This window comes from Sinocyclocheilus grahami, unplaced genomic scaffold, assembly GCF_001515645.1.
Source record: "Sinocyclocheilus grahami isolate Dianchi unplaced genomic scaffold, SAMN03320097.WGS_v1.1 scaffold1488.1, whole genome shotgun sequence".
NCBI lineage: Eukaryota > Metazoa > Chordata > Actinopteri > Cypriniformes > Cyprinidae > Sinocyclocheilus > Sinocyclocheilus grahami.
Window position 1 is genome coordinate 104,949 of NW_015506667.1, and position 12,577 is coordinate 117,525.

The 12,577-nt window shown below is 35.4% G+C and overlaps 1 protein-coding gene across 1 annotated transcript in view; it reads right to left on the reverse strand.

Moving 5' to 3' along the window:
* Positions 1-9,198: 9,198 nt before the first annotated feature.
* cunh1orf52 (chromosome unknown C1orf52 homolog) overlaps positions 9,199-12,577 on the reverse strand; it is a 10,544-nt gene continuing 7,165 nt past the window's right edge. Inside the window, exons 3-4 of the mRNA XM_016256912.1 lie at positions 9,272-9,487; positions 9,199-9,206 (exon numbers count right to left, since the gene is read on the reverse strand). Of these exons, the coding sequence (XP_016112398.1) occupies positions 9,199-9,206; positions 9,272-9,487 (224 nt within the window). The remainder of the gene's footprint in view (positions 9,207-9,271; positions 9,488-12,577) is intronic.

Genomic DNA, 12,577 nt, shown 5'->3' on the forward strand with positions numbered 1-12,577 from the left:
ATAATAATTATACAATATAAATAATAAAATTTACATTTACAATATGCAATTTATAATTACAATAAACAATATAAATAATATTGTTGCAATATTAACTAATATATATATACTTATAATATATAATATAATATATAAACCTCAACCTCAAGTTTGTAAATAGTTTTTGGTCTTTAAAGGATGTAGCTTCATCTCTTTTCAGTAAATGTGTGTGATCGCTGGATCTGAACATCATCTCAAACACTGAGCCTGTCCCATCATGCACCTCGCATTCTGTGCATCTTAATAAGGAACGTTTTGCTGCGGCAGATTGAGGAGACAGATTAGGATGTTCAGTTATGAAATCAGGGAAATTTATCAGAAAAACAACCGAGAGCCCCCAGCGCCCCCCCTCTCTCTCTCTCTCTCTCTCCCTCACACACACACACACACACACACACACACACACACACACACACACAGCAGCGCATGCCTGTCTTGTCTGAGCATCCGTGTGCATGTTGCAGCCTGCAGCAGAAACACGCGCAGTGAAAAACAAGGATGCGGGTTGACGTGTGTGTGTGTGTGTGTGTGTGAGAATGTGTTTACTTACCTCTAGTACTCATTTAGTTGCTTCACCGTTGTGAGTGTGTTGTCTGATCAGACACACAGATCTGCAGGATGAAATCACATCAGTTTGTTAACATCATGAACACGTTGTACTTTATACATTCAAAAACACATTTGTAGCAATTTAAAGACAACAGAGATCAGAGATGCCCAAACCAGGGCCACGCCATATCACAAAAGAGAAAAACATCCTATATCTTCATTTCTTAGTTTAACATGTTCTTTGATTTTTTTGCATTGAAATGTAAGAACAATGTAAGTGAATTTGATTTAAAATAATTACATAAAAAATGCTGGGTTCTTTCAACCCGATGTTGGGTCAAATATGGACTAACCCAACTGTTGGGTTAAAAAGTTAATTTAAAAAAAAAAAAAAAAACTAAATTTAACCCAACAGTTGGGTTAGTCCATATTTGACCCAACATCGGGTTGAAACAACCCAGCATTTTTTAGCATGTAGTTGACAAATACATTTTTTTAAATGTAATTATTTTAAATCAAATTCACTTACATTGTTCTTACATTTCAATGCAAAAAAATCAAAGAACATGTTAAACTAAGAAATGAAGATATAGGATGTTTTTCTCTTTTGTGATATGGCGTGGCCCTGGTTTTGGCATTTTTTAGAGTGTAGCTTAAAAAAGTTAAAGAAAAGTTTAAAAAACATACATGCCACAAGCATATGTTCTTCTCTCGTTAACATTTTTTTGTTTGATTTTTGCATTGATATATTTATTGCATAGATTTATTTAATTTTGTTTATTTGAAAATGTATGTTTTGAATTAGTTTTTATTTTTATATTTAATTTTAGTTCAGAATGTAGTTATGCTGCTGTATGTTTTTGTCATTTTTATTAGTTCATTTTTAATTCATTTTACTTCATTTTTATTATTTTAAATGTTCATATAAGAAATGTTGCTTTGACAACTAGCGAAAATAAAACAGTTAAAGTTGTTTTGGTTTCAGTTTAAAAAATGGGGGAAACATGTAATTTAAGCATATCTTCATTTCTGATTTGCCTTTTTTTGTTGTTTTTTTTCCCTTTGAATGGACTTTTGCATTGAAACAATGCAATGTTTCTGATAAAAATCTGTATACTTCTTTAATTATATTACAATTATTTATTTATTAAAAATAATAATACATTTTAATATAATATAATACAACACAATTATACAATGCAACATTTACTTTTGGTCCATGGCCCTCAGTCAAGTTCCTCCGATTTAGATTTTGCAATAACATGAGAGAATATATTAAGAATTAAAATTTTTATTTTATTTTATTTTAAGAAATGGACTATGAAAGCAAGAAATCTGATCAGTGTGCATCAGCCAATCTCTTTCTTTCTCTCTCTCAGTCTTTGTGAAGAGGAACATCTGTTTCTCCGGCTGTATTGATAGTGATGCGCGTGTGTGCAGTCGTGCAGCTGTCTGCATTCACTGCGACTCCCTCCTCATTGTCTTTCGGCTCTTTGCAGTGTCTTTGAGTCTCTCGCACCTCAGCAACACAATTTATGGGGATGATCCGCACCCCTTTCTCAGGACGTAAATTAGCCGGGACCCTCTCCGCCGTCTGCTGCGGGACAGGGGTGAAAGAGACGCTCTCAGCTGATCACTGCATAAAGTCACTCACTTTACTGCTTTTGTGCAGTGCTGCAGCATTAGGACATTTAAATGCTTCATTCAGATTGAAGTGTCAGGCATTTTTTAATCAGAAAACACACACACACACACCATGGCTACTTTAGTTAAAACATGGTAACCACAAATTAACCATGGTTTTGCTACACTCATCATATAGTTTAACCATGGTATTTGTAGCAAAACTGTGGTTATACAAATGGTAATCAATATGAAAAAACCCCCCCAAAAAACATGGTTAATTTTCTTTAGGGATTTGTATCTGTGTATACTTACTTTCTTTTATCTTTGTTTTGTTTTTATGACTGTACTGTCTTAATGTTTTGTACTGTTTAAAAAATATATGAAAAAAAGAATCGCAATCCATGCTTCGAAGTTCCGATCTAAATCAAATGATTTGCGAATCTGCGCTTTGAAGTTCCGATCTAAATAAAATGATTCGTCATCTGCGCTTAGAAGTTCCGATTTAAATCAAATGATTTGCGAATCTACGCTTTGAAGTTCCGATCTAAATAAAATGATTCGTCATCTGCGCTTCGAAGTTCCGATCTAAATCAAATGATTTGCGAATCTGCACTTTGAAGTTCCGATCTAAATCAAATGATTTGCGAATCTGCGCTTCGAAGTTCTGATCTAAATCAAATCATTCAAGATCCGCGCTTCAAAGTTCCGATCTAAATCAAATGATTCGAAATCCGCACTTCGAAGTTCCGATCTAAATCAAATTATTCGAAATCCGCGCTTCGAAATTCCGATCTAAATCAAATGATTCGAAATCCGCAGTTCGAAGTTCCAATCTAAATCAAATCATTCAAGATCCGCGCTTTCGAAGTTCTGATCTAAATCAAATGATTCGATATTTGCGCTTCGAAGTTCTAATCTAAATCAAATGAATTGCGATCTGCGCTTCGAAGTTCCGATCTAAATCAAATGAATTGCGATCTGCGCTTTGAAGTTCCGATCTAAATAAAATGATTCGTCATCTGCACTTCGAAGTTCCGATCTAAATCAAATGATTTGCGAATCTGCGCTTTGAAGTTCCGATCTAAATCAAATGATTCGTCATCTGCGCTTCAAAATTCCGATCTAAATCAAATGATTCGAAATCCACACTTCGAAGTTCCGATCTAAATCAAATGATTTGCGAATCTGCGCTTTGAAGTTCCGATCTAAATCAAATGATTCGTCATCTGCGCTTCAAAATTCCGATCTAAATCAAATGATTCGAAATCCACACTTCGAAGTTCCGATCTAAATCAAATGATTTGCGAATCTGTGCTTTGAAGTTCCGATCTAAATAAAATGATTCGAGATCTGCGCTTCGAAGTTCCAATCTAAATCACATGATTCGAGATCTGCTCTTCGAAGTTCCGATCTAAATCAAATGATTCGATATTTGCGCTTCGAAGTTCTAATCTAAATCAAATGAATTGCGATCTGCGCTTCGAAGTTCCGATCTAAATCAAATGAATTGCGATCTGCGCTTTGAAGTTCCCGATCTAAATCACATGATTCGAGATCTGCGCTTCAAAGTTCCGATCTAAATCAAATCATTTCGAGACCCGCGCTTTGAAGTTCCGATCTAAATCAAATCATTTGAGATCCGCGCTTCGAAGTTCCGATCTAAATCAAAGGATTTGCGATTTGTGCTCCCAAGGCCTGATCTGAATAATGATTCGTGAACCATCATTTCAGATCGGGACTTCGGCGCGTGTATCACAAATCTTTAAATTCACAAAATTTTTTCGCAAACCTGCTCTGAAGCTCTGATCTAATTAAAATGATTCATGATACACTTTTTTAAATCATTACAAGCGATGTCGAAATTTGAAAATGAATGGCTCTTTTTGAACTGTTTTTTGCTAGTGAATCGCTTGAACTAAACGATCGATGTCTCGAGTTTGAATCAATAGGAGCGGTTCCAGCGTAAATGACTCACTCAATTGAATCGGTTTGTCTGTTCCTCTGCTGTTTGCTCATTCAGTCATGTTTACACAACAACACTGTCAGTACTACTACTGGCTTAGCTCACTAGTTTTATGAAACTGAAATAAATAACAAAAAAGTAGTCTATGGTGTTTACAAATAAAATATCCATATTCCATTCCAAAGATAACTGCTAGTTAAATCTAGGAGCATATTCAGGTGAGGTAACCGGTTTACTGCTAACTAGTGAAACACTCCATTAATATGATGTATAAATAGATGAAACATTTTACATTATGATCGAGTTTGTAGTTTAATTCACGGTCTATAATTTACCCTGCAGCACAAAAGCAGTGTTAAGTCGCTGGGGGATATTTGTAGCAATAGCCAACAATACATTGTATAAGTCAAAATTATACACTTTTCTTTTATGCCAAAAATCATTAGGATATTAAGTAAAGATCATGTTCCATGAAGATATTTTGTAAATTTCCTACCGTAAATATATCAAAACTTAATTTTTGATTAGTAATATGCATTGCTAAGAACTTCATTTGGACAACTTTAAAGATGATTTTCTCAATATTTAGATTTTTTTGCACCCTCAGATTCCAGATTTTCTAATAGTTGTATCTCAGCCAAATATTGTCCGATCCTAACAAACCATACACCAATGGAAAGCTCATTTATCCAGCTTTCAGATGACGCATAAATCTCAATTAAAAAAAATTGTCATAACATCAGTATTAAAAAAAAAAAAAGAAACATCTGAAAGCAATATGACTGTCTCAAATAACTTGAGTACTCGATCACTGTTGCACATTCAGATACAACAATAATTTATCAAATATTTAGACTACAGAGTGAGAGTCCATGTAACAAGAGCAAATGGGTGAAGCAGATGAACACAATACTGTATGTTATATGAGTTTATCTGTCAGTTTAAAAACAAAGATGATGAACTTACTAAAAATGTGTTCCAAAATAGTGGGTCAGCCACTTCAAAAAGTATATAAAATCTTGTAAGGTTGGCCGATAATATTGTTTCTGAACCAAATCAAGTGTTGTAGAATGAATTTGTACTGCTGCACAACCAACCGGCGGTATAAGGTCCAAAGATATAATCGAATTAGGTTAAAGTATTCCTTTCTACACCAAGCTGTATTAGAGCTGAACAAGTTACACAAAATTAAATCTGTACCGGAGTTTTGAAAATGTATATATATATATATATGATTTTTTTTTTTTGTGACTGAACCTTTTGTCGGTCTTTTGTCCATGTGATAAAGTTTTGTAATTGTGAGTGAACCTGCTGTAACGCAAGACAAAATTCATACTTTGTCTGACAATAAAGTTATATTGTATATCGCAGTGGTCACCAATGTGGTGCCCATGGGCACCTGGTTTATCTGTCAGTTTAAAAACAAAGATGATGAACTTACTAAAAATGTGTTCCAAAATAGTGGGTCAGCCACTTCAAAAAGTATATAAAATCTTGTAAGGTTGGCCGATAATATTGTTTCTGAACCAAATCAAGTGTTGTAGAATGAATTTGTACTGCTGCACAACCAACCGGCGGTATAAGGTCCAAAGATATAATCGAATTAGGTTAAAGTATTCCTTTCTACACCAAGCTGTATTAGAGCTGAACAAGTTACACAAAATTAAATCTGTACCGGAGTTTTGAAAATGTATATATATATATATATGATTTTTTTTTTTTGTGACTGAACCTTTTGTCGGTCTTTTGTCCATGTGATAAAGTTTTGTAATTGTGAGTGAACCTGCTGTAATGCAAGACAAATATAAAGTTGTCTTATCTGAAGTGTAATAAGTGTATCAGTCACTCAGTATGTATTTTTTAATCATGTTGAAAGTGTTTCATTATTTAAGAATTAGATTATGTAGGCCAGTGAATCTCAACCGTTTGGCGTACTGGACCCCAGTCCAATTCAGAACCATCCTCAAGGACCCCCAGAACAAAATTGACTCCTCTATGTATCATTTGTATCTTTGTGAGGACCAAATGCAGTCAAGAATAATTCAAATTAGTTGACTTGTCCAGTATTTGGCCATATCATCAGCTATATTGGATTTTTCTTTCATGGGAACATGTCATGCCATAAAAATTCATACTTTATACGGACCCCCTGGCCTTACGTCAAGGACCACTAGGGGTCCACGGACCCCTGGTTGAGAAACACTGATGTAGGCTACTTATCCATTCTGTTGTGAATACAGAGGCTCCGCCCACACACGCTTCTGATTGGCTCTGACTTTTGATTGATTCTAGCAGTGTGTGTCTGCTTATCTCTGGATTCTTAGATCAAACCACTAAGTATTAAAGTATCAATCTTGTCACTTGTTGAGCAAACCACAAAGCAACGGTCTAGCAACCACCCTAGCAACCACATGGCAACACACTAATAACAGCCTAGCATCATGCAAACACATCTGGCCCGGTCAAATGTGACTCGTCTCAGTCTGAACTGAACTCACACCGGTCAGTCTGGTGCGGCGCGGTTTGTTGTGGTCTTTATTAAACCGGTCTGTCCTCCCACTGGTTCTCAGGCCGAGGGTCAGACTGAGTGTCTCCTCCTGCTCCGGCTGTCCATCTGTGGTGAATGAATAGTGCTGTCCCACACACATCACGAAAGCTGTTCAATCTGTCTACTACTAAACTACATAGTGTCTGAGATTACAATTAGTACACCGCAAATCACGGACAACAGCACATTTTTTTAATATATATATATTTGGTCAACTAACATGCTGAGCTATATATATATATATATATATAAAATTTTATGACTTTAATAAGACGTTTATTTGCAAAATTGTAATATATATAAACAGGTATATTCATTATTCAGAAATATATTCATTCATATTGTCTCAGTCTGAACTGAACTCACACCGGTCAGTCTGGTGCGGCGCGGTTTGTTGTGGTCTTTATTAAACCGGTCTGTCCTCCCACTGGTTCTCAGGCCGAGGGTCAGACTGAGTGTCTCCTGCTCCGGCTGTCCATCTGTGGTGAATGAATAGTGCTGTCCCACACACATCACGAAAGCTGTTCAATCTGTCTACTACTAAACTACATAGTGTCTGAGATTACAATTAGTACACCGCAAATCACGGACAACAGCACATTTTTTTAATATATATATATTTGGTCAACTAACATGCTGAGCTATATATATATATATATATATAAAATTTTATGACTTTAATAAGACGTTTATTTGCAAAATTGTAATATATATAAACAGGTATATTCATTATTCAGAAATATATTCATTCATATATAAATATATTCAGATATATATAATTTAATGACTTTAATAAGACATTTATTTGCAAAATATGAATATATATAAACAGGCATATTCATTCATATACGGTATATATATATATATATATATATACCGCTGCTATATATGGCGCTGCTACGTTGTTCATGCAATATATTGTGGAAAACGAGAGCATCAGTGTGGAGATGATGTTGTTTACGGCGAAACTGAAACCAAGTCGTTCACACAGAACGCATATTTATCACATTTTCTAGAGGGACATCTATCAGCGTTGCACTCATGTCTCGCACAAGAGAGCGGCATGTTTAGAAAGCCATAAAAAAAATGAATGCTAGTTCAACTTTTAAACAACATGTCTAAAGACTTTATGGCGGTTTTCCCCCATCCCACTGTATCTCATGTTTTTAAATGAAGAAAGTAGCCTACTCTTTGTGATTGGTTTTTGGTTCTTTGTATTAAGCTATACATACATGCATGGTGCGTTTTTTCTTCTTCTAATTGTTTAAGCAACTTTATTAATTATATATGGTTTATAAACATTATTTTAAACATTATGCACTTATTTGTGTTATTTTATTACGCTTTGAAGAAACGTGCATTAGTAATATTTTGCTCGATGCGCCCTCTTGTGGCCTCAGGAGAGAAGCCAAAAGCTTTTTTCCCCACTAACTGAAATTATGCCTTTAAAATTCGAATATAATTATAATTTTCTCATATTTAAGTAGAAAATTTGAATTTAGGGTTTCAGTCATTTTGACAGCCCTAGTATGAAGGCCATATGTCTCTGAGCACAGACTCGTCATTCAGACATGATTTTCCATGAACTCCAGTCCAGTCATAAGATGCAAACGCACTGGAATTCAGGTCAGGCTCTGTGGAAACGCTTAATAGATGCATGTTTGTGGTCGCTGTTCATACTCTGCTCGTGAATCACATTTACAGGGTCAACCATTCACTAAACGCACAAATATCGCTGTACATTTACACAAGAGCTCATATCATAAATAAATAAAAGCTCAAATTAATACACATATATCTGAGATAAATATCAGGGTTTGAGTAATTGTAGTTAACTAAAAATTTTTTTAAATGTTAGGTAAAAATGGTTTTCATTTATATTTCAGTAAAAGAAAATTTATTTCAACATATTTTACCGAAATAAAACCAAACAACAAAACTTGAATTGAAATGGTAATTTAAAAAAAACAAAAAAAACAATTGTATTTTTATTTCAGCTTTTTCATTTCTCATTTTCATTTAGATTAGTTTAATATAAACAGAAATAACTGAACTAATATCTAAAATAACTAAATCTAAAACACAAAATAAAAACAAAGTAAACATTTAATAAAAACTAAACTAATAAAAACAAATAAATGAACGACTAATTAAAATGAAAGTTAAATGAATATATTAAAATGAAAACAGACAATATACAAATAAAAACTAATTCAAAATATTAATAATCATATATGTGAGCGTCTTTCAAAAATATGAACACACACACTCTCTCTCTCTCACACAACACACACACTCTCACTCGTTGAGTTTTTTATCAGAATTGTTTTTATAGACAATGATTTTTATATTGTACGAACTTTACATTCTGTCCCTTAATTCCACCCTTAAATGTAATGTAGGGTTTACTCAGTTTACCAACATACATGTGTAAAAACTGTCCTTCATGTACTTTTCATCTCTCTTCTTGTTTTCAGATGCCTGTGATCTCACACTGGATCCAAACATAGCACATGTTAAACTCTCTCTGAGGACAATAGAATTACCGGAGTCTGGCCGCTGTGGCTCCTCCTCCTCTGGCAGGAAGTGGGCAGGGCCACCATGGGCTTGAGGGGCGTCGTCTCCGTTGTCCTCGTACACATTGGACCATTTGATGGCCATGTCCATTCCATCAGGAGCTCCTTTCTTCTTCTCCTCCGTCACATACGTCTGTGGGGGAGGAACGGCATTGTTCTTCCACACCTTAAACTCTTTCGGAGCCTGAAACGTTTAAGACTTTTACAGTCAAACAATCAGAGTAAGTGACAGACATCTTCCAGATTGTATGATTTCACTGAAGTGGCCTATAAGTTATGATAAATCATAAATATGTTTGAAATGTACCGATTTGATTAAATTATTCAATAATTTCAATTATAATAATTATTAACTACTTTAACAATATTATTTTTAGATTGCATTATTTAATAATTCCATTAAGTAAACAGATGTACTTATTATAGACCTTTTGTAGCCCCGCCCCTTTTCAGCACTGCGCTCATTGTCTTCTGTCTTGGTCTGCAAAAGGGAGTCAGTTCCATAGACGCCCAGTGTTAAAATGCCCGACTTCACAGCAGAAAAAAATATGTTTACAGCCTGGTACAAAAAGTGGTTTTGGTCTGTATAGCTAATTTTGCTCTTCGTGACAACTGTGAGGGGGGTGATTTTTTTTTATAACTCATCCGTTTAAATGATATCAAGCCTTAAAGTTCTGCATAATTAAGGGCGTGGCCACTTGAGTGACAGGTGGATTGCCGCTGCTGTCACCACCGTTGAGGTAGGTGGGCGTGGCTTCAGCAACATGCTCCCGCCTCTTTGCCCATTTTCGATTATCCGGGAGTGATGACGGCTGGCTCCGCCCACTTTGAGCTTCAAAAACGCTCTTCGGAAACCTACGGGTGACGTCACGGACACTACGTGCATGTTTTTTTACAGTCTATGTGTGTAACATTATATTAGATCCGTGCAATACAGCAGGTCTCATTAATGTTAATCTAACAATAAAAGAAAAGCTGCTCTTGATTGAACTGCTTTTGTCATTTTAATAATCAATTTATTTGTAATGAACACACTGAAGTGATTTTTACATTTGATTATTTGTATTTCTTACTTGAATGCTTTTGTTTAGATGCAAAATGTAAAAAGCAACGCACTAGGCCCATTTGTTTCTTTCTTACATTTGTTCTACTGTTGTTCTTTGCATCTGTTCTTATTTTTAATAAAGATCAAATAAAAAAATACCTATATTGTGATTATTAATATAGTAATTAATATTAACCCTTGTGCGGTCATCGGTCACTTTTGACCGAAGAATTTTACATTTTGAATATTTAAAAATTGTAGCTTCATCGGAATGGTACAAAACTTGGTGACTTTTACGGCACTTGGTATGTTAACACACAAAATAATTGAGGGCATGATTCGAAAAAGCTAAGTGCTCGTAAAAAAAAAGTCACACTCTTGGTCTTCGGTCAAAAATGACCGACCATAGGAAATGAATGGGAAATGGCAAAAAAAATTTAAATACAGAAGATTTGTGTGTGTACAATCTACAAATCCCCCACGATGCAGAAAAAAATGGCACAGCAATGAAGGGGTGAAACTCTAAAACATTTAGAGTGCAAAATCAACACACCAACTCACACACGCGCGGACACACACACACACCCCTATGAACTGGTGTGCCTGTAACACAGCAACTACGTAAAACAAAATCAATAATTCAACTACAATTTAGTAAAAAAGTGGACAGCAAGGAAGGGGTTACACTCTAAGACATCAAGAGTGCAAAACAGACACATCCACTCACAGACAGACACACACACAATTATACACACTCCAATTAATTGGTATGGCTATAGCCATATAGCCAAAATCAGTCCGAAGACTGAAATAAGAGGATAAAATCACATCAGGCCCAGAAGAATTAAGCTCTAATAAAGCATTCCTGTTTATTTTGTTACATTTTTATAGAATTTTAATGTTTTGTATAACAAAATGCTTTCTGTATTCAGGTTTGACTGTAGCAATAATAATTCAAAAACTGATGCTTCAAATCAACATTTAAAACAACAAAAAATATATAAACCTTGACAAAAAGTAGTCTTTGAGAATGCCTTAATATACATTTAAATCCACAACCTAATAAAAGTAAACAATTATGTATAAAAACAACTAGGGATTTCAAAAGGCTCTTTATAGATTCCTATACAGGCATCTAGTGGTTACATCATGAAATTACATGTTTTTTTTTCATTGCTCTAACCAGGAGGTGCTAATCTGCTTTAAAGGGGTCATATGATGCGATTTTACATTTAAATCCACAACCTAATAAAAGTAAACAATTATGTATAAAAACAACTAGGGAATTCAAAAGGCTCTTTATAGATTCCTATACAGGCATCTAGTGGTTACATCATGAAATTACATGTTTTTTTTTCATTGCTCTAACCAGGAGGTGCTAATCTGCTTTAAAGGGGTCATATGATGCGATTAAAATTGTTCTGACGCTGCCGGCATGTCGTGAAGGCACTGTGTGCTTCGTTGTGAAAGCGAAATTACTTTGTTTGGTCTTCCAAAAGAGGACGATATCCGCTTCGTCATGCCTGGAGCTGATCCGTGATGGTCGCTGAGGAAATACATCAACTTTCACCGTGGACAAAGCAGAGTCCAGCCCGCTTCAGATAACTCTATCCCGGCCTCAGTGCACGCTAAGCCGGGGCTTCCCCTCACGCTAGGCCGCTGTGTTTTTCGTTGCCACTGATGATTCAAATGCGCGTTTTAGGCAGTAGAGTAGCACTTGTTGTTTGTCATTTCTCCGATCACAAATGCAGACAGAGTTTTATGTTTACGCGGCGCGATGCAATGCAATGCGTAAAAAGACAGTATAAGTCATCGTAATCAGTATTTATGTCCCCACTGGATGCAATAAATGCCTCGTTTATAATGGGTTTCATTGTTTATGTCTCGTCGCTCCGGGATACGGCATCAACACAGTATGGTGAGGGGCGTAACATTTCTGTCGCACGCTTGATGTATTCGGCCAATCACAACGCACTGGACAGCTGGCCAATCACAGCACACCTCGCTTTTCAGACCGATGAGCTTTGTAAAAATCGATGCGTTTCAGAAAGGCGGGGCATAGAGGAGAAACAGTAATGTACAGTATGTGGAAAATAATGTGTTTTTTGAACATTAAACCGCATAAACACATTTCATTACACCAAATACACAAAATAATGTTCTTTTTAGCAGCATCATATGACCCCTTTAAGTATTTGCTATTGACTGTTCAAATGCGGAGTTTTGCGCAT